Consider the following 23,958-nt stretch of genomic DNA (forward strand, 5'->3'; position numbering starts at 1 on the left):
CTTGTGGAACTCCACAGATGAGGTTGTGGGCATCTGGGGTGTACAGTGCCAGTCTCACTGACCGGGTTCTTCCAGTCAGGAAGGAGCAGATCCATAGGAGTGGATGTCCTTGGATTCCTAGGTTGTGTAGGCGTTGGATGAGAATGGGGTCAGAGACAGTATAAAATGCAGCTATCTACTTCCAGGAGGATGAGGGCCGCTGTGTCCCCTCTTTCCAGAGTCATGGGGATGTCTTCGGTGGCATTTAAGAGGGCAGTTTCTTTGCTATGGTTGTCTGAAACCAGCCTGAGTTGTGTAGGGGACTTGGTGGTTGGTAAGTTTCTCTTACTTTTCTCGTATAGGGTTAAATGTAGTTGTCTGGAACACAGGATTTCCCTTTATGTAGAGGTGTTCAAAATTATTATCAGAGACTTAATCCAAAATTGTAAAAAATCTATATCTTTCTTTCTTTCTTGTTCAACTGCCAATGCAATAAGCATGTTGTAAAAGGCTTTTGTTACTTACATTTTGTACCATCCTTGTTTGTATAAATGTGCCCTCATACAACTAAGGATGATATACATATAGCTTAGTTTAAAAGATTTAAATAAAACTAATTTATATTTAAACATCAATGAAACCTTGTTATGTTAAAGCAACTAAGCTCAATGATGCCCATGCTCCGTATGGAAAATGAAAGGCTCACATTAATAGCAGTTAGAAAAGATTTGTTATGACACATTTTCTATATGGGGAGATTATTGCTTTACAATTCTTAGGGCGGATTTTACTTGTGTGCAGTGTGGGTAGATGGGTACAAAAGAAGTTTATTTGGGACAATCATCCATAATTCATTCTAAAACTATAAAACAGTTACATAATAAAAACCATCTTTAAAAATCACAAATACCCCCCACCCTCCAAATGTGACTACTTAACATTAGCAACAAGCATGTAACGTGTGATTTCTACTGCAACATCAATAAAACTAATTTCAGACAGTTGCCCCAGTGCATCCAATCTTGAATGTGTTTGATGTTTTAAAGATAAGGGTCTCAAAAACGTAATGCAGGCAGCCTTATAAAAAGCGCAATCCATAAGAACATGGCACAGGGAACATTTTTAATTCAGGGCAACCATTTTCGTCCGGTACAGTATTACGCCATTTAAGACTCGAGAGAATTGGTTTACACCCCAGTCTCACTTTTAAGATTTCATTATGTAGCCCGAGGCCAGGTGCCTGAGCCAAATAGGGAAATACTGTATGCTGTGATTTGAATGTGAATCTAATAGAAGGTTTCTTCCTCATACAGGCAATGTCCAATGTACAGCCTACCTTTTCTGATGATCCTCTCAGAACTTGTTTACTTGGAAGGGAGATCATGTTCCAGTTGTGCCCCATGAAGAAAGGTTTTTTTTTTTTTAGATCTATTATCCTGGACCGAGCATTGCATTGCCTGCTCCTTTTCGCTGGCAAGGAGTTCTCCTAACAAAATCTAGAAACCTTTAAAACTTCATTTTCTATTGATAACTTAATAAGAAATCTCATAACACCGGTATTCACCTGTAAATTCCAAGAGACCAAATTCAGTCCCCACCTTATACTTCGAATCATGGTTCCTGGTGGAAGTGACTGTAGCCTCCTAAGAACAAACCCCCTTCATGTAGCCCAATTACAGGAGGGGTCTAGGGCAAGAACCTCTTCCCATAGAGCACCGCGATTGGGAGTGGGGGGGAGGTATGTTCCCTTCATAGTCTTTATTATTATTGTCGTTTTGTAGAGCGCACAGCTACCCAGCAGGGTTTTGCAGTGCTAGGCATGTTAGTAAAGTATCAGGACTAATATACCAAAAGATTAATTAAAAGAGCCAGGTTTTCAATAGTTTGTGAAAAACAGTACGGATTTCGCACATTCTCATTGAATCGGGTAGTGAATTCCAAAGTTTAGGGCCGAAATAAGAGAAATAATTGCTGCCCTGTTGAGTTATGCTGAATCTGGGGCCTGCACAAAGATTATAATTAAGAGAACGGAGGGCTCTGCTGGAATGGTAGTTTGTCAACAACAATGTTAGATACAGAGGACCTACGTTTGTCATGACTTTATGCATGTAGTAAAATGCTTTAAACTGTATCCACTTTTCCACCGGCAGCCAATGAAGGTCTTCGAGTAAATTGGACGCAGAAAAAATTTGAGGAAGATGGATTAGCATTCTAGTAGTAGCATTCTGGACCACCTTTGAGCAAGTCCCTAGAGGTCCCAAGATAGAGAAAGTCGCATAAACCAATCTTGACAAAATCAAGCCCTGGATTACTGTTTATTGGGCAGGTGCTGGCAGTAGCCAAGAATTTTCTTACGCCACCTTAATACAGCGAGGAAGTTAGAGGCTACCTTAGTGATTTGAACTTTCATTGAGAGCTCATTATCAAATCAGAAACCAAAGTTCTTAGCCTCAGGAACTGGATGCGTAAAACACAGCGTCAGTAAATTTGTGATGCTCAAAATCACTCCGTCTACAGAACCGTATCTCCTGTGGCCTTTGTCGTCACATGAGCGGTTTTTACTGATCAGGTTCCATTTGGATTATTTTCACCTTGTACAAAAGGGGAGCTGTAGAGGTCAGGTGTTAAAATCCTGTGGCTGCGACGGAGTGTCTCCTCAGGGTTTGCTGCACTTTGTTTTTCTGTAATTTTTACAGAGTTCCTCGCAGATATTTTTTAATTCCCCTTTTAAAGAAGCTGAATGATACCCAGGTCCGCCCTGCTCTATTCTACTTATAACTGTTGAAACCAGAATGTATACCATTTGTAGTAGGTTTTCTGAAGTCTGCAATAAGATCTAGAATTTGCATGGAGAATTAACAAACCCCTAATGGTAGGACATCCCTCATTTCCTCTCTTGCTGATGTACTCATGGACACTGCTTGCCTGTTTCTCCTCTCTTCCCATTAGCTTGTTTTTAGATCTATATATATATATATATATATATATATATATATATATATATATATATATATATCTAACATTGTATTTCATTGGACTAATTATTACTTTTTATTGTCATGAATTGTACTTTTTAAACAGTTTTTGGTGTTGTGTAACTTTTATGGTTTTACTTGTAAAGCCGAATAACGTTTTTATTTTTTATTTGAGATGATTGTATTTTATCAAATTACTTTTCAGCCTAAACACAGTCTGGACTAATATCTGATAAAGATTTATACATTTCAATAACAGATTTATTTTTAAGCAGGGAGCACAGTTACCTTCTGTATGCACTGGAATACATTTTATACAAGATTCCTCAATGTAGTGCATATTCTCAAACCATGTGCTTTGTTGTGTCAATGTGAACTGCTTTGTAATGCTTGTATGTCGTGACATGTTGATTTAACATTACTAATGTCGTTACTTTCAGCAATGTGTTTGTTGCCATCTAACAATTTCTGTTTAATGTTGTGTTGAAACCAACTTTCTGCTGCTTTCCTGCTATCTTAATTTCACGTGTTCTCATCTTAAATGACTATCTACCACCCAAGCACATCAAAAATGACTGGCAGTGTATTTTAAACATTTTTTTTATTTCTTTTACAAAACTTTCTGAACATTTCTTAATCCATAATCATTCTGTTTCACCTATTTCGTTCGTTTATTTTTTTCAACTGTCAGTGGAATTATTGTCTTCCTGTCTCCATATTCAGGTAGTGTCAGTGGCTGAGTATCACCGCAGGATCGATGCTCTAAATACTGAAGAACTGCGCATACTCTGCAGACGTCTCAAGGTGCCCACTTCAGTAGTTACACGTATTCTCCAGACACTAGTTCGTCTGCTTTTTTGTTGTGTGCTTGACCGGGGCAAGGGCCACACTTGGTGGCTTGTTGTAAGATACCATATAGTAGTTGAAAAATGGAACAGAAAATTCCTTTGTCGAGAATAATAATTGTTTTTCGAATATAGAGATTCTAAGGCGGCCTGCCACATATCACTTTCCAATCGGCTATTACATTTAAAGTAATATAGAAAGGAATTTTCTGTCCCCAGTAGCTCTATAATGGTATTTTGCTCATCATATTCTAGGCTAAATAGTCCTGCCTAATGTTCTTGTTGCAGATAAATGTTTGGGACAAGATTGTTTTATCTTAGGTAGCATGTGTACTCGAAGTGCCTATTTGGAACGGACACTGTTCATAAAGAGGGGAATCTACTTTTTCTCGGGTTGAGTTAGTGCTGGTATCAAGCTAACATGTCATAATGGCAAGGCATGAAATAAAGCCATGGTAGTTTAATGCGGGTTAATTTTAAACTTCTTTTACTCCCACATTGTTACACGAAGGTGCGAAGAACCTACCAAATAGTTACGTTTCTGGGACCTTTCATAAAAAGAGTCTTTCTAAAAGACGTACTTTGTTTAGAATATGGAGGGAAGCAAATATGGATTTTCACAGCTTTTTAAATGTTTGTAACAACATAGACAGCTATAGTCCGCACACAAACTATTTTTTAAAAGATGCTGTTCCTTTATTACCCTCTTCTAAGAATTGATGATGCTTCTGTAGCTAACGATCACGTTTCATGTTATATGTTGTTAGTGAGTCTCTTGTACTAGTATCTTTGTTTTGTGCTGGTTCCCATCTGCATGTATGTCATCACGCTGCTTCTCATGGTAACCTAGTTGCAGGTCTGTAAGCCACCGAGCCACAGACACCGGGAACTGCAACCTCATATACATACTGCGACACGAGACATGAGTATAAACCCTGAGATCGACCCCACTCTTACATGCACCACACTACCAAAAAGCCCTGTAAAGGATGAACTTTGCGCTGTGTAAAAACATAACTTGTGTAGAGTTCGACACAGTTTGTTAATCGGCTTCAACCTGTGGTGCGCTATTTTAACACTTTCAGTCTGCAGTATGCCGCGAGTGGCTTGGGCTCCTAGTCTTCTGTTCGTTATTAATGACACCACCTCTCAAACATTTCCCTTCCTCGTTCCTGATGTCAGAAGTTGGTGTTGGCAAAAGTCTTACATTTTCCTCCCGTCTTTCATGTTCGCATTTGAAAGCTTACTGGTAATCTCTTTTAGGAACATGTGTTGTCAATTTTCTTAAACTTTTTAGGTATCTCCTACCAAAGAGCCAAGTTGTCTCAATGGGAAACACCTATTGTGACCTTACAGTGAGCTTACAGGCCGCTCGTTGCTTACCTTTGAGTGGCTTTCATTCTCATTTGCTGTTGTTTTGTCTGTTCTTCCCCCCGGGGCATAGCGTTTTACCATCCTTTTGATTGGTGGACTTGTACCCTTCCACTGCTCACCTTTCGGGAGCTATTTTGTTATTTTTGTTTCATCACTCAATGAGAGTGCATGTGTGTTCTCTACCTCATGTGCCACTCCTCCAACAAATACCTGCCCCACACTCAATATTGATCTCTCCAGTGCTTTCCCTAACCTCTCCTGCCTCCAATGTTTTGTTTTGTTCTCTTCCTTTAGTGCTTCTCCCTGCCCCCTTGGTGCCCTCCCTTATGTTCTGTTATATTTCTTCTCATATCCTACCGTTGGTCTCTCCGTAAAGTGCCATTTTCCTCCTCTCCCTCCATTGCCCTCGTCCACCCACCCTGTCATTTTTTGCTTCTAATTTGCGCCTTCACCTTAAAAAATTAGCCTGTATCGGTCATTACTGGTATCACAGAATCGATCTGGGTACATCTTAGGCCCTACACACCGCAGATCGCTCTAGTCCAGCAAGTTCATTTTTCTGTGATCTAACCGCCATTTCGGTCACAGAAAAATGCACTTGCTGTACTAGAGCGATCTGCGGGGGTGTAGGGCCTAAGATGTACCCAGATCGATTCTGTGATAGCAGTAATGACAGATACAAAGCACTTTCAAAAGGATCCGTTTGTCCGCAAGAGACCTGTGGTTATAAGAAGCAGCCTTTAACACTGGTCTTACAACGTAATCACTTTATCACGCATCCATTAGCACACAATGCCTTTACAATGCGTTGCCTTTACCACACATGCGTTTACTACACATGCCCCATTACTACGCATGCTTTTACAATAAAATGGTAGGCATATAGAGTAAGGGCATTTTTAGGGTTGCTAAGGTAATTGGTCCCTAAGGAGTTATTAGTTTTTATGAGGTTGATAAGGGAATTGGAAGGTAAGAGTGGGTTTAGGGGTGGTAAGGGAATTGGGTAGCATGGAGGTTTGGAGGGTATATATATATATATATATATATATATATATGTATGTATGTATGTATGTATGTATACATATACATATACATATATATATCCATATCCATGTCTGTGGTACTCCGCTTCTTTTCCTTGTATTCCCTTGTAGAAAAACGGATACGGACCACAAAGTCAGTGCAAGGTTATTTATTTTCAGTGCAAAATGCTGCCATGACGCGTTTCAGCCCTTCCCTCAGGCCTTGATCACATGGCCCATTTGCGGGTTTTTAAAAGCTGGCACAACATTGCACCTTAAACCGGCACCACAACTCCCAATATCCTTAGCGCTGTCTTATACAAAGCAGCCCATCAGGGGGCGCGCTATTGAAGGAGAGAAAAGGGAGGTGCAGCAGTGCATCTCATCCACCAGAAGCCTCTGAAGAAGTATTGCAACGCGCCAGGTAGGCGTGTGACTGCTAAAAGGTATCTGCTGAGGAATGTTTTCCATACCTTTCAATAAAGGATGATGCTTGGAGCCTTCGGTGGTGTTCGATTGATTCTTACACTACGGATCCAAGCTAGAGCATATATATCCAAGTCTCCTCCCCTGCCGGGAAAGAAAAAGGCAGCTCTCACGGGGTGTTTTGTCAGTTGTCCAAAAATTTTATTCAAGCGCTTCTCACAGACGCGTTTCGGGTCAAGCCCTTTATCAATGTGTCAACACGAGTGTTGCACCGAAGCTCATTTTAAAGTGCAGCGTGCGTTCTCATACAGAAAGTGAGGTAGGACTACTCATTGGTATTCCTTTTTGTTCCAATCTGTTTTGAATCTAGCTTCCTACATCAGGGATACCAAGGATTTCATTGTACACTTGAAAGAACTGACATGGGACCCTACCTATGTCTTAATTGTTATGGACATAACCAGTCGCTACACATGTATTGAGCACTCTCAAGGTTTGAAATCAGTTGAATACTTTATGAAGAAAAGACCTTTGAAATTTGCAGGACATAGCACCATGATTATGGAATTTACATAATTCTGTTTACTAAATAACATCTTTCTCTTTCAGGGGGATTTATTTAAACAGATCTCCAGCACCGCGATGGGCACCTGCTTCGCCCCCAGCTATGCAAATTTATTCGTAGGCTGGTGGGAGGAGCAGGTGGCCTGGTCCGCCGGAAATCGTGAGTGGACTGACAACGTGGTAAAATGGCATAGATACATAGACAATCTCTTTCTTGTATGGAAGGGGTCGATAGAAAGTGCGAAAAATTACATCTCTCACCTTAATATTAACAATGTTAACCTGCGATTCACTGGTGAGGTTAGCTCAGTGGCAGTGAACTACCTCGACCTCCAATTATCCATCAAAGATAACCAGGTGATTACGTCTCGGTATCGAAAGCTAACCGCTGGAAACAGCATTTTACATGCTGACAGCGGACACCCCATGAATCTGAAGAGAAGCATTCCTTATGGAGAGCTATTGCGTCTCAAGCGTAACTGCTCCTAGGAGGAAGACTTCCAAAATGCAGCTAAAGATAGCATTGAAAGATTCAAGACAAGAGGTTACAGTCCTTCCCACCTCAATCAGACACTGAGAAAAGTAACCAGAATACCGAGGAACGAGCTACTGAGACAAAACAAAGATAAAAACCAAGAGGACGAAAAGTTCCGTCTGATTACCACCTTCTCGGGTGATGCCAATTTCCTGATTTTAACTTTACGTAGAAATTGGCATATCCTGAAAACGGATCCGATCGGACCTCTGGTGACATTCAAGAGAACGAAATCCCTTAAGGATCTCTTAGTACACAGCCACCTAGACACTCCTAAAACAAGAACAAACACTGTGGCAGAAATGAAGGGCTTTTTCCCATGCGGAAAATGCAAAGCTTGATCGTATAGCAAGAGAGTTTTAGGCTACGAAATACCTGGTCTAAAAAATCGTAGATCCATCAATTCCTTCATCACATGCCAAACATAATATGTGGTTTACTGTCTAATGTGCCCCTGTAAGTTAAAGTATATAGGGAGTACCATCAAGAGTGTAAAATTAAGAGTCCTGGAGCACATGCGTGCCATAGCAAATAAGGATATGACATCACCTGTAGCTAAACATTTTGCCATCAAACATCGTAGCAACAGGGATGATTTGCAATACTTCGGGATCGATCAAGTCCCTGAGCATGAGAGGGGTGGTAATAGACTTACTAAACTCAGACGCCTCGAATCCCGATACATAATCGACCTGCAAACTAAAATTCCAACAGGCCTTAACAGTGGGGAAGAATTGGCAATTCACCTAGGAAAATAAGCTTAAAGATACATTTCCAGGGCCACTAAACCAGTCTCGACAGAAATGGTATCACCATAGGAGATACCACCAAGAGGTTTTTTCGGCGGTTTCTAGCGATAGGAACCGCCATAGCCAATCCACGGCGAGATAAACTAATGGGGATGTGCTTGTAATTGGACTGTACCATTAGACACCTTCATTTTACGTGAACACCTCAGGATCAATGGTGCGTTCGGTTTACACGAGGACATTGCTTAATGTTTAGAACTAGACTAAAAAGCAAATAATTACAAATGTTCTAAGACACTCTTCCTATACGTGTATAAAATGTCAAACAACTGGCAGTCGATCAACGATTTGATTAGGCCGATATACGGCTCAATGTAACGTTGTTAAATGTGTTTTAATATGTCTATGCATGTTTGATAATAAGAAATGTTTCAGTTTTAATCATGAACTGGGTACATATGGTCTTTGCCGATTTTGCACACTCCAAGATGGCGCTCAAAATAATACCAATGAGTAGTCCTATCTCACTTTCTGTATGAGAACGCACGCTGCACTTTAAAATGAGCTTCGGTGCAACACTCGTGTTGACACATTGATAAAGGGCTTGACCCGAAACGCGTCTGTGAGAAGCGCTTGAATAAAAATTTTGGACAACTGACAAAACACCCCGTGAGTGCTGCCTTTTTCTTTCCCAGCTGGGGAGGAGACTTGGAGCGGTATCTATTCACGGTGCACCACCGTGTCAGCGGCACCCACAGCGAGTGCCCCGTCGCTGTTGGTGCAAACTTGAGCTGGAATGAATATATATATATATATATATATATATATACCAACAACAGCTGCTTCTGCTGCAACGCGGTGACCCGTGGACAAGTGGCGTACACTCCGGCGAAGCAACCGGAAAGTCAATATCCAACAACGAAAAATCCAATATTGTACGCTCTCAGGAATCAAACACAGTCCAAACTGTGCAAACTTGAGCTGGAATGAATGAATATATATATATATATATATATATATATATATATTTTTTTTTTTTTTTTTCAAAGCGGACAAGCTCCTCCTGGGAAATCCGCCCATAGCCTGTTCGCGCGATAAGGATGGTGGAGCTACTGCCGACAATAATTTTGCATCATACACATGTGTGATCAAGATAGCTGAATCTCGAAACGCGTAACATTGGAGAATAAAAATCTGTTTTGCCTGCACCTGAGAGCACGCTGTTTGGAATATATATATATATATATATATATATATATATATATATATATACTTTTACCCATTTCCGGTTGGCTTTAGTTGGTATTTTACCAATTCAAAGCTGTAATTATGTGCCTGGCGTGATAAATGGCTTTTGTCATTCCATAGCTCGGCAAAGAGCACTGTGCTAGACCTATGCTTGAAGACTTTGCTGTAGAAATGGCAAAAGATTTTGTCCTTTTCTATCTCGGCATGGATGGCACTGTGCTAGTCCTATGCTTAAAGACTTTGATAGAAAAGCAGACATTTGAGGTGAGCAGATCTAGAGTGTCGTTGAGAGTTCTCTAACAGGAGCTGTTTTCCACCTAAACTTGAGAACTACCCAGAGTTCTCTCCTTCTTTTTTGCATAATTTATGCATCACTCTATGCCTGAAAGGGTTTTGTTTATATGTATATACATATATATATAATTAGCATTATAAAGGCAAATGTTATAAAGGTATATGTGTGGTAAAGGCATTGTGTTGTAATGGACAGGTGGTAATGTCATGCAACCTTTTTTATCATTGATATGAAAAGAAATGGACGACCAGGCAGGAATCTGAGAATGAGATAGCAGCTGAGATCTGTACTGTTAGCAAAGAGATTGGAAGAATGTTACAGAGCACTATATAGGAGTCTAAACCGAAAGGAATAAGGGTCAGCATTACTGGTTGACTACAGATAAGGGGAAGAAAATAAACCAGTTTGTGGAGTACTTGTAAGTTTGGAAATTTGCTCTTTCAATGAAAGAGCAAAATACGAGATGAATCCTAGGTTGTGCACTGAAGCAATTGATTTGGGGATAGGACTGAGTTCCTTGAAGCATGGACCAGAGTTCCGTATATTGGAGTCCCTGCCAAAGATGAGGCTTTCAGTCTTATTATTGGCTTTAAATGAGTTCCTGTTCGTACATGTTATGTCTTCACACACAAACTGTGTGACCTTGGTTTGGGTGACGGATACCTTGTCACCAAACGTGACTGCAGTCTGGATATCATTGGGGTAAGCCGTGACAGAAATGCCAGATAACCAATAGCTTTTGGGAGCATAAAGACCTGGACAAGGGTGGATCTGAGAGAGGAGCCCTGAGGTACCTCATTGTTCATTTTTGAGAAGTTCTTCCTCCTGGTTTTGCTGATGTCTTCATGAAAGACGGGGTATAAACCAGGTGGCGCCTGTCATCACACTATGTCGGTTACAGACCCTGTGTCTGTGGTGTCTTGACAATGACTCCCAAGTCCTGCTCAGACTGCTGGGCCATGGCACCGAAGACTTTGAAGGGGAGGTCCCTGAAGCTACTAGCAGCCCAGCAGGCGAATCCGCGTAGCGCCACTCCTCGGAGATCTCTGTCCTGATCGAGAGGAGGTCGCAGGAACTCTCCTGGAGCCCAAAGTCGTCTTCCTCCCATTCCAGGTCATTGGGACATTCGGGGAAGAAGCAAAAGAAGTAAATGTGTGCTTTGACTTCCCCATATCCTCCGGCTGATGGAACGAAAGACCATTGACGTTCAAGGGACGGTTTTCTTTGAAATCATTGCCAGGGCCTACCTCTACTATCCCAGCTTTTCCAGGAGCCGGAGGAACCCCACTCAGGTAAAAGAATGTTACCAGGCCATGAGCCGCCCAACCCGTCCGGTGCGCCTTTGGGCTCCTCAGGAACGGAGGGAGTCTCCTCTTAATCCAGCTGGCAGCAGCCTTCCTTCTCCTCCAATGGGCTTCCATGGAGTCAGACTGGTGCCAGTCGTGCCACTGTGACCTTCCCTGCTGCCAGTCCCGACTGTGCTGGCAGCACCATCCCCATTCTGATACCTGACGAGACAGAGCCACCTGGACCGATGCCGGCACAGACAGGGCCCCTGCGTCTTGGATCGGAGCCTGAGCCCTATTCTGAAGAGCTAAGCCTTAAGGAAGAATAGAATGGGTCTCTGGACCCTTTGAATGCCAGTTAGAAGGTCAGGATATGGACTGGTGTGAGCAACTCTGTGATGCCTGTGGTCTGGATACATCCCTAAATATTGGTATGCTTTCTCTCCCTACCATGACTACTGAGGAGGGAGCATCATATTCAGTGGTGGTGAAGAGGGCAGCTGAAGTTCTGGATCTCGTGTTGCCCTCATCTGCAGTCATGACTAGCATCTTGCGGGAAGTGCTACAACCAGAAGGTTTTAAACCCCTGCTCCCTTTCAATGAAGCACTAACAGATGTCCTACTTGGCACAGCTCAGAGGCTCCTGTGAACCGGAAAATTGCCCATGCCCTGAACCTGGGTACCCAATCCTCCTGGCCCAACACCCCACCCATGAGAGCTTACTGGTCTACAATCCAAGGAGTGTTCCATGCCGCGCCCCAGACAGGGAATCCACGAGGCTGGATAGCTTGTGGAAGAAGCCTTGCCTTGAATTGCGGTCAGTGAAAATCCCATGCTTATTGGGCCACTACTCCCACACTCTGTGGGACTTGGTTTTGCAAGGTGTGGCTTGCTGTGCAGAGCGTTTTTGTCAATGGTGGCACTTAGACGCCACACCTGGCTGAGAACATCTGGCTTTTCAGGGGTTGTCCAGGCTTGCCTTATGGACATGCCCTTGGATGGCAACTGTCTTTTCGGAGACAAGAAAGACACGGCTCTTGAGCACTTTAAGGTGGCCCTGCATCATCCTTAGTCTGCCAAGTGCCCTTGTTGTGGTTATTGAAGGGGCTTTCAGCCGCGGCAACCCTATTCCAGCCACTGACCTACGCAAGCTTTCCAGACTGTGCAGGGGCGTTGTTGCGGTTCATACCAAGCCCGTGGGACAGGAAGCCAGATGTCTGTCATAACCACCAATCATTTGTTCTTGCTCCACAAGGAAATTGCGGCTCTTGATCAAGGATGCCATAAAGAGGGTTCCGGTGTCAGAAGTAGGCAGTTGTTGCTATTCCTGCTACTTTCTGATTCCCAAAAAGAACAAAGGGCTTTGCCCTATCTTAGATCGGAAAACCCTTAACCTCTTCCTCAAAAAGAAAAAGTTCAAGATGCTCACATTGGCACAGGTTTCGTCTGCCCTGGAACTAGGTAACTGGATGGTAGCGTTGGACTTGCAGGACGCCTATTTTGACATCCCCATCCTGCTTGGCCATCGGCTTAACCTGCGGTTTATGGTGGGTCACGAGCACTTTCAGTTCATCGTGCTCCCTTTTGGCCCTTCTAGCGCCCCTCTGGTGTTCACCAATGTGATGGTGATGGTTGCAACTCATCTACGGAGGTCTGGAGTGCCAGTCTTCCCATACCTCGCAACTGGCTGTTGAGTAGGGGCTTGTCCCAGGTTATTGTCTCCCACCTCCAGACTACGACTAACCTCCTGCATTCTTTGGGGTTCACTATCAACGTGGCGAGTCACACCCGACTCCGACGTATCTCTTCGGAGCGGTTCTGGACACAGTACAATTTTGGGCTTATCCTTCCAAGCAGCGAGTCTGGGATATTCATGCCATGGTACCGATGTTTTAGTCTTAATCTTGGAATTCAGTGGGAATGACTGAAGCTGCTGGGCCTCCTGCTGGTGACGTATGCAAGATGGCATATGCGGGCTCTGCAGTGGGACCTGAAGTTCCAATGGACGCAGAACCAGGGACACTTCTCCAACATGGTTCCAATTTCAGATGAAACTCTAAAAGACCTGCAGTGGTGGTTAACAAACTGCAATTGGGTCAGGGGCAGAACACTTCCCTTCCCCACCCAGATCTCACAGTAGTGTCAGATAAGTCAGTTCTGTGATGGGGCGGCCATCTGGGAGAGATGGAGATCAAAGGAATCTGATCTGGGTATGTAGCGCGCTATACAAATCTTTTGACTTGACTTGACTTGACTAAGGCTGGTGCAGGTGATCACAAACAACACCACTGCCATGTGGTACTGCAACAGACCGGGCGGGGTGCTGTTTTGGACCCTGTTTCAGGAGGCCCTGCTTCTCTGGAAATGTTTGGAACAGTAGGGCATATCCCTGGTGGCGCAACACTTTCTTGGTCTCTAAACGCCAGGTCAGACAAACTCAGCACTCGATGCCTAGAAGATCACGGATGGCATCTCCATTCAAAGGTAGCGCATGTTCTCTTCCAGCAGCGTGGAGAGCAATTGTTGCCCCAGTATTGGAACTTTCATAGATTCCCATGCTTTGTATCATTCCCCGTCATCGGACTGGGAACCGTTTTTGCAATTCAAAAAGAACACTACCATCTTAAGGACGAACCCAAGGTTCATTCCCAAGGTCCCCACTGACTTTCACCTAAATGAGCCTGTTATCCTAAAGACATTTTTTCCGAACCCAGTCACTCCAGCGGAAAAAACATTGCACACTCTGGATTTGCAACGCTGTCTAAAATTCTACATAGACCGCACCAAAGACTTCAGAAAATCTTCGCAATTATTCATTGCTTTTGGTGGTCCAAACAAGGGCCTCCCTCTGTCCAAACAGGGGATTTCGAGATGGATTTCAAGTGCCATTCTACATTTCCACAAGTTGGCAGGGAAACCTCTAGTGGGCAAGATCCGTGCTCACTCGACAAGATCAGTGGCTTCCTCTACGGCACTCTTTGCGGGGGTACATGTCAAGGACATCTGCAGGGCTGCTACCTGGAGCAGCGTGCACACGTTCACTAAGCATTATTGCTTGGAATCATTGCAGCAGGATGACGCGGCTGTGGGCCAGGCTGTCCTGAGAAACCTCTTCAAGTGATGGGTGAGCTTTCCTTCCTATCCCACCTTCCATGGGTGACACATTTTGTACTTTTCTTGCTAATGTTATGATGACTGCTGTACAAAATGTGTTTAGGGTGTTTACTGCTTGCTACTCTGATACAAAGCATGGGAATCTATGAAAGTTCCAATACTGGGGCAAGAAAACAAGTTACTTACCTGTAACTTTGGTTCCCCAGTATTGGTAACTTTCGTAGATTCCCATGCGCCCACCCGCCTCCCCGAGGAAAGCTCAGCCTTCAGCAAGTATGGTGTCTAGCACACTACGGCTACGAAAATCTGAGGCTCTGAGGTTCCTTCAGGAAGGTTCTAGGGGTGAGGCTATTCTGATTGGCTGACGCCTAGAGTTTGGTCTCTTTTACAAAAAGAGGCTGATATGTTACAAAAGGGAATGAGGCCTAGGCCTTTCCTTTCTCTTTTGTACCTACTACTATGATATTTTTTATTACCGAGACTCCCAGTCCGACGACGGGGAATGATACAAAGCTTGGGAATCTATGAAAGTTACCAATACTGGGGAACCAAAGTTACAGGTAAGTAACTTGTTTTCTTAAATCTTTTTGCCTCCACCGAGAGCACCCAATGTCAACAGTTTTACGCACTAGATATTAAAAGGCGGCTCTCGCTCAGAGATGCTTTTTGTCATGAGTGGAGCTCAGGCCTCCTGTATGCCTTTCCGCCCATATAACTTCTGCCCAGAGTTCTCAAGAAGATTAGAAAAGACCAGGCTCAAGTCATCCTTTGGCACGAGACTGAGCACAAAGAGTCTGGTGTCCCGAGCTTCTCAGTATGAGCATCGATTCGCTGATCAGGCTGCCCCTTTGGGAGGATCTTCTGTTGCAGCAGCAGGGGAGGTTTCTCCACTCTAACCTATTAACTCTATGCCTGTTTCCATGGGGATTGAGCAGCAATAGTTGACCGCTTTCGACCTTCCTCCTGACATCTGCAGTGTTATTCTGGCAGTAAGGTGTCCCTCCACCAAAACAGTATGCGCCTGTTGGTGTTGGACATTGTACTATATTGTACAGAAAAGTCTATTGACTCTCTTTCCCATTGTGATGTCCTTTTTATTCTTACCCTTATCCAGTAGGGCTCTAGGTACTCTAAAAGGTTACACCTTTCTGTCCTGACTGCCTTTTTACGGCTGCCTAACCAACCCTCTTTGTTTAAGGCTCCTATTGTAAATAGGTTTCTTAAAGGTCTTGTAAATATGTTTTTCCCCTTCTCCTTTCATTATGCCTCATGGGACCTTAATTTGATTCTCACGTTCATCTGTGCTCCATTCAAGCCTCTTTATAATTGTCCTCTCTGGCTGCTCACCATCAAAACATAATTTCTCGTGGCAGTAACATCTGCCCGAAGAGTGAGTGAGCTGCAGGCTTTATCATCCAAGCGTCCATTCCTGTCTGTTTTTCCAGACAAACTGGTGCTTTGCACTAAGGCCTTTTTCTTGCTGAAAGTGGTAACATTATTCCATGTGGGCACAATGACACCTTGTCCACTTTCTATGCTCTTCCACGTCCCTCAAAAGAAGAGGTGCGACTCCACCGTCTGGACCCAAAACAAAAAGCTGGGTTCTACTTTTATCACACACGAGTTCCGGATAAATGACCAACTCTTCGTAGGGTATGTTGGAGTAAAGAAGGGTTGGGCGTTGCAGAAACTAATAATGTTTCTCTTTTTATTAAAATCTTCTATGCACTGGCCAGAAACAGCCCACTGAGGGCTTAAGGGCTCATTCCACCAGAGCCAAAGCTGCGACCACTGCATTAGCATGTTGAGTCCCTGTCCTGGACATCTGCCAGGCAGCCCAGTGGACGTCCCTGCACACGTCATTACTGCCTGGACAGTCAGGTCCGCAGGAATAGGAATTTCACCTGTTTGGTCCTGCAGGACTTTCTAGTTTATAATTTGTCCTCGTCCCACCTCCGGGGACAGTATTGCTTGGGTATCTATTCATAGGTAAAGAATGTGTGGCTAGCTAGATGTATATAAGATAAAAATTTACCTACCTTCGGTAATGCATTATCTGATTTAGAGAGTTAGGCCTGGACGGTAAATTCCGTTTCGCTTGCGGAATGTGTGTAATTTCGCGTTCCGCAGAAAACGCGAAATTGCCCAAAATTCTGCGTTCTGCAGAACTTTTTGCTTGTTCGCGCTCTCAAAATGCGTGTTCGCAAGATGTTTCTCCCAGAGCACGCAAACAGCCATCGTGAACAGGAAAAAAGGATCGCAAATAAGCAATTCCGCGTATTCCCGGAATTTCTGCGTGCTCGCAGAGATTTTTTATTGTTTCGCAGAACTTTGCGAAGCGCGACTACGCAAATTCCCCCACCCCTAAAGACAGTATCTAGCTGCAGATTTCTTACCGACCCACCCATCCGATGTCTAGGGTTAGGGATGATTCCTTTCAGGGCCCTAGTTTTGAAACAGCGGTGTAAGTGCACTTAATGACTCCACACTTCTGGCATGGAAAGTCTGATGTCATCGCACTGAGGTGGTGCTTGGATAGGTGACATGGACGTCGCGTCCAGTGGGGCCAACCCTGCTGTGCCGAGCTGATCGACACCCCCTACCGGCACGCAGGGATAATGCTCATACCCAAAAACTTCTAGACCCACTTTGATGCCTGAGATATTCAAAGGTAAAGAATCTGCCGCTAGAAAGTGTCTCTCCCAGATAACGCATTATCAAAAGTAAGTAACTTGTTCTTCACTATATAATTGACAGAGTTCAGCACAGTAGGCTAGAATTAAAACGTAATGTGCAGTTACACCATATTATTTATTATTGGTGTTGTATGAATTCACACCATGGCAGTGTTAGAGGGTCTTGTCATTCGGACTTAATCTGGATTGATGGAGTAGTACCTACTGGTGTAGCATGGAGCTCTGCTGTTTTAAAGAAAGTTATCAGCTCTCAGTGATCCGAGTACCTAGTCATCTCGGTGTTAAAGCAAACATTAAATGGACTTGAAATTTACCATATGTGAGTTCAGCTAAGAAGATTCTGTTTCTTTAAACCCCATAACCTTCAAAGTGAAACTTAACCTTGTCAAGAGTTTTAGCAACTATTTTGTGGAGGGATGTGTTACAGCAACCCTAAGAAATTTGTAGGGCCACATCTATTTCAAGGTTTACAGGTGAAACCAGCATGACGTTATAGGGGCAGCCTTTCATTTGTTCGCAGTTAATAATATCAATAGTTTAGGCAGTTAAATACCCAACATCACTTTCAGATGCTCAAGAGGGCCTTGTAGCCCCCAATTCTTAGGACCTACTTGTCACCATAAGGTAATCTCATATCAGTAGAATATTTAAATATTTTCCTTCCTTTTACAGATAGATTGTCATGGATACCATTTGGCCGTTAACATAGATCAACACCTTAATTTTTGCAATTGCTAATTTTTCAGTTTTGAATAGAGCTACTCTTAAATTAATTAGAATGTTCTAGTTTTCTTATGAAAGGAATTGAAATCGTAGATAAAATAACTGGGCTAGTGAGAAACTTTTTTAATGTGCACATACTCACTTGGTGTATACTGCAGAAGTAATGATGACACATGAGCTGCAAAACTCATGCATGTAGTTTACAGACAAGATGTTCGGTGCTCATAGTGTTTCTCTTCTAGGTTGATCACACTCCAAGGAGAGTTATTTCCGTACCACTGTTAACCACTATTTTCTTTTTGAGTTTTCCATTTTTATGCATTACTAAGAAGGAAGACTTGCCAATGTACTAATCACTTTCCCACACTGATCCCTGCTAAAATGATGTTAGAGCGCTTAATACCGCCCGTTTTTATAAATGCATCAAATTTAATTGTCGATTTCATACAAGTGTTTTAATATCAGATATACGGACGCGGTCTTGAGAAGAAAGGCGTGCGAGTAAATCTTCATTTTTCCTCCGATACACCAGAATAGACCGGGAAGTATCTCCCGTGTCATATCCGGGTGAGGAGAGGCAGCGACAGCACATGCTACACGAGAGGGGAATAGCCACAGGTAGCCGCCATAGACTTCAAACTGGTGCCTCACTAGAATCCTACCGCAAGTATTGCGCCACTAAATAACCTTTCATTCTTATCATAGTAAGGCTCCCTCGCTTTCCCTATCTACCCGAAGAAGTGTAAAATTGAAACACTTGAGCTATGTCTTCTACAAAGCGCGTATGCAAGCTATTTCTTTTGCCTACCACAACGCATTGAAGCTCAACGCTGGGGTTTTGCTTGGTGTTTGTGATACCTCACCATAAACTGGGCCGAACCGCTCCAGCACCGCGTCACCATGCAAACGCGATAGAGCAATAAGCTCGTTCTTTCCACCTTGCCCGCCACAACGCATTGAAGTACAACAATGGGGGTGAGTTGATGTATGAAATATCCCATCATAAACTGGGCCGTACCGTTCTAGCACCACGTCACCTTATACACGTGTAAGAGCGATAAACTTGGGATAAGGAATCTACCTGCATGCCCTAGAAATTTTCATCACGGGCCAATACCGAACACCTTCTCTAAACGCCATACACTTAGCCATTAAGTCACAGTGCACTTGAGAAATAAAGCGCACCCAAGCCTCAGCACAAGCATGCCACAACAATCCCCTTGTTAAAGGTTCCGCATTAGAGACCACTGGTTAACTTCCAATCCCTTTTTTCCTAAGCATGCCACAACCACATTGAGCATGAGAATGAGAGAGTTGACACTTCCAGAGAGTGTAGTTCTTTGTAAAGTATTGCCATTTTTTAGTTGTAACAAAATCCACAAAGTGATTTTGTAAATGTACTATTGTACTACCTTGTGTGTCTCCCCTCCCCCCTCCACCCCCCCACAACTCCCACCCCTTTTCTCTACCCTTGTGTGTATCTACTGTTTTTATCTTGCAGGTACAGTGCGACCTCAATCATTTCAAGAAACAGGTCAAATTTTCCTATTTCTCACAAGGTATACAATAATTTGCGTTGTAAACCTTCACTTTTTCACCTACACCACTAGTCCTGAAGAAAGCCCACTCGACCTACACAGGCTACCGGGGCTGAAACATGTCGACCATTTTTTAGAATCACCTCTTTAAGAGTGCGTTTGAATTCCTAATCAATTCATTAGACGCACACCGTAACTACCCATGAAGGGCTACCCGAATCCAGACTTAATAAAGTTCCCAACTCTGGCTGTCCGGGTATTTTAAACCCATTCCTGAGCACTGGCCACTTCACTTGATCACTACTGTTTTTAACCAAGGGTAAATACCTCCGGGTAGAGGTTGCATAAAATACTGACCCCATGATTATGCACACACGTGTATGAAGAGCGGGGAAACAACATATACGAAAAGGAGACTGAACGGATAAGAATTCCTCCTCCCTCTCTTGATCGATTGCCCTAGCCTAGTCTCCATATGGCTCCCCATGTTTTCTCCTATCCTTCTGTACTTTATGCATTTCTTCCTTTTGTTTCTTCCTATTATTTACCTTACCTCTGCCACCTCGCTCCATGACCACTTTGGCCTCCCTCTACTCCTACCTGGGCCACTCAAGGTCATCTTGACCTTTTATTCCTCCTCCTGTAGCTGTCTTCCTACCATGAATCTACTCGCAATCTTGCTGCACCCTAACCACTTCTCCTTTGAGATCCATTCTAGAGGAGGAGAGAGTCGGCTGCTCAAAGCTGTGTTAACACCTCTGTTAAATAAGATTATCAATCTAGGGGAATTTCCGAACAGCTGGAAAAAAACTTGTATCCGGCCTATTCTTAAAAAGGACACTCTTGAGCCCTCTGAATTTAAGTACTACCGTCCTATATCCTGTTTGCCTTTGCCTGCCAATATTTTGGAAAAGGCCATGAATCAGGAAATAATGAGATATGTGGACGAGAATGAGCAGCTAGATCCATCACAGCACGGTTTTAGATCCTCTCATTCAACTGAATCCGCTCTCATCATGGCAACGGAAGAACTACGCAAGACCATGGATGAGGGTGGTCGAACGGCCCTGATTTTATTAGACCTTACAGCGGCCTTCGACACTGTGAACCACTCCGTCCTGTTAAATAGGCTAACTACTTTAGGTTTCTCAGGCCCTGCTTTGGCCTTGATAACATCTTTTCTAAGCACCCGAATCCAACAAGTGCACTGGAATAGCCTGCAATCTGATTAATTCTCCCTTCCGGGAGCGGTTCCTCAAGGCTCGGCACTCTCACCCACGTTGTTCAACTTCTATGTTACACCTCTAGCTGCCTTGATTAGATCTTATGGCCTGCGTTTAGTGTCCTATGCTGACGACACACAAATTGTAGTGTCGATTTCCCAATCAGTTGAAGCTACAGCGGAATGTTTCAGGAAATGCCTCATAGAGGTAAAAAATTGGATGAGCCCACAACTATCTTAAACTAAACACGGATAAGACCAAGGTTATAGAGCTCGGTCACAAACCATCCGTTTGGAGTGATCTTTGGTGGCCTCCAGAGGCAGGGTCCTGTCCTAGCCCAGTAGACAAGGTCAGGAATCTTGGTTTCCTGCTGGATAAAGATCTCGAATGCATGGCACAAATTAACCAGGTGACATCTGCGTGTTTTTACAATATCAAGGTGCTCCGGAAAATCCTAACTTATATTCCGCCCACGTTAAAAAAAAAAAAACGGTGATGGGAGCCCTTGTAATGTCCAGTTTGGACTACTGTAACTCACTTTATCTGGGATCTGGAGAAAAACAACTAACCAAACTGCAGGCAATTCAGAATGCCGCCGCCAGGGTTTTATTGAATCTTCCAAAGCGCCACCCTACGTCTAAAGCCATACGGGAGCTTCATTGGCTCCCAGTCAGGCGCAGAGTACAGTTTAAGGCACTCTGCCTGGTTCACAGGTCCCTATATGGGAAGGGACCTGATGACCTCGCCAAACTCTTGTCTCGCTATGTACCTTCGCGAGCTCTGAGGTCAGCCAACTATGACCTAGTATGTCAACCCAGAATTAGGAGAGCCCGATGGGGGGGAAATCGTTCTCCTACCAAGCTGCAAAACTGTTCTCAAAAGTCGAAACCAAGTTTCAGGAAAGCTTTAAAAACCTGGCTTTTTTTCCCTCCCCTAATTTGCGCTTGCCTGATTTTCTGTACTAGAGCGCCAAGACGCCGCGGCATTCGAGCGCTTTACAAACCCTTCAGTCAGTCAGTCAAAGCCTGGTCAGCAGCCCATTCTCTTCTGGTCCCAGATGGGAGGCCACTCCTCTCTAGCTCTGCTTTACAGTGCCAACCATCTTGGACTCTGACCTTCGAAGAGAATTTTACCATCCCTGCACCTTCTTCCATCTTTATCAGTGCACGATTGCCTGTTAAGTATACACAGATGTGAAATTCTCCTTAATGGATAAGTTTCATGTTGTGATTCCCAGGCCAGGCTCGGACCGCAGAAGGAACTCCTCTTTCCTCTGCCCACATCCCCTTTCCATATCATTTTGGCGCCAGCAAGTGAACCCTGTTTGGTGACTTATAGAACTATATGGCGTGCCAGATATTCATGGGATTTGCCCTGTTTATTTATTTTGAAACTTTTACATTTTTATGCTTGTGGTTTGGCAGAGCAAAGAGGATGCAGTGTATTGTGCATCTACGTATGTACTGTAAGTATTCCGTGTCTTCATATGCTGTCTAAAGTCAAGGCTGAAAGCTAGCCCATGACCATGTCAATTTGAAATTAGGAAATGTCCTTACAAGCCAGAGCTAATTCCGCTGTAGCCATTAGGTTTCCTGTGATCGGATATAACGTACTGAAATCTGATCTTTGCTCTATAACATTTTAGATATTTTGGGCAGGCTTCCATTTTCACTTCCCAAGTTTTAAATACCCGAAGGTCATTTCGCTCAGCTTTTCTGCTTCCACTATCTCTTTTCGAGACTGCTTTGAAATGGTTGTACCCCTTATAATAAAAAAAAAACACTTAAAACTTTATAACTCCAGATGCTATTTTGGAACAACACAGTCCACAGACTACAAAGCAATGAAGGTATATAACTCCAGGGTTTCCCCAGGTATATTAATCTGGAATATTGGATTAAACACACAAAGGGCTACTACCATATCTCCTGTTGGTAAAAACCAAGAGAATACACTCTTAACGTGGCACCACAGATGCATTGTTCGTTGCAACACTTAGACGCAATTCCCCATGAGACAGTAAAACATACAAAATGTTTGATCTGAACATTTCCTTTTGTTTCGTGAGGTTTTAAAATCAGACTGTTTGCTTCTCCTCACACTCACTTCCTTATAAGGCGGTTCTTTAATTTGATTTCTTTTCTGCAATGATCTTCATCTTGTTATTAAAAATTCCCACAACCGTCCTTCCCGCAGGCAAATTTAATTGCATGGCCTGTTTTCCATTGCATCCCAGTTTGAATATGGTTATATTGATGAGACATGTAATCTATCTTTCATATCATCCCCTTTAACTTTTCTCTTTCGGGCTGTAGAGGCATGTCTTGCAACTCCTAATAAGGTTAATAAGATTATTTGTGCAAAACTTGCACTATATTGATGGCTTTTTTTTTAGGAAGGTTGGCCTTGAACTTGACGCAATATTCTTAGTGAGGCTTAACCAATGATTCAAACTGCAGCAAAACAAGTTTTTTCTGATGGCTATGCTTCTTTTCTAGCCACTCAATCCCTTCTTACTTTAGAATATTTTACTGAAGATTAGAACCCTTCATAGACACAATACATTAATTAATTCGACCGTCCAATCTGCATTCTCAGCATGCTTTAATTCTCTTCTTGCATTCTTCGCCCCTCAGTGCATGGCTTTCTCCGTATGTAGATTGAGTCATAGTTGTAGTCACTTGGACTGTTCGTAAGGTTATAAATATTTTTTTCTTTCTACTGCCACAATCTTCCTATGCAAAGTTGTTGAGTTTCTGATCGGTCAAGAAAACGCTACAGGTTTTCCTGCGCTTGTGGATTCCATTTACCAAGTTCAAAACGAATTCCTCTTACATTTTAACCCCTTCGATGCTATTGACGGAACGGTTCCGTCATGAGCGTTGGTTGGCCTGTGCTCATGACGGAACCGTTCCGTCATGAGCCCGTTGGCTCATTAGAACGTTCAGCACAGCGCAGGAATCTGCGCCGCGCTGAAGGTGTTAAGGGACACTCCCACAAAATAAGAAGACCGATCCCCTTCTCCTGTGTTTTCTCAAGGTCCACAATATAACTTTTTCACTTTTGTCCAATCACAGGTAGAAGACTCTATCCTTGGATGTTACACAGCCTTGTTCATGTGTATGAAGAGACTCCCTGTACCCTACCCAAGTGCAAGTCTAAAGAGAGTAGAACACCAGATGAATTAGTGGGGCAGAGTATCTCTTTCCGACATCCCTTTGCACCCTGAACTAGTCCAGGACCACCCGCCACTCTCATCCTCCTCAATCATTTCAGGGGCTAGCGGTGACTGCAAGTGGATGATATGTTCTCTTGCAATTACTAAATTCGTTTTAAAAATATAATTCTGTGGACGCTGTGAAAGTT

At 43.4% G+C, this 23,958-nt stretch overlaps 1 protein-coding gene across 5 annotated transcripts in view; it reads left to right on the plus strand.

The window, feature by feature from the left end:
* Positions 1-23,958, plus strand: part of OXR1 (oxidation resistance 1) — a 1,826,889-nt gene that overhangs the window by 1,636,743 nt on the left and 166,188 nt on the right. For 3 of the 5 annotated variants that reach the window (XM_086966107.1, XM_086966106.1, XM_086966109.1), the window contains one exon: positions 3,678-3,758. The exons of the other annotated variants lie outside the window; for them this stretch is intronic. In XM_086966107.1, coding sequence (XP_086822233.1) covers positions 3,678-3,758 — 81 coding nt within the window. The remainder of the gene's footprint in view (positions 1-3,677; positions 3,759-23,958) is intronic. 5 annotated transcript variants of the gene reach the window in all.

The sequence above is a fragment of the Lissotriton vulgaris genome, chromosome 4_1 (genome assembly GCF_964263255.1).
Source record: "Lissotriton vulgaris chromosome 4_1, aLisVul1.2, whole genome shotgun sequence".
Classification (NCBI taxonomy): Eukaryota; Metazoa; Chordata; class Amphibia; order Caudata; family Salamandridae; genus Lissotriton; species Lissotriton vulgaris.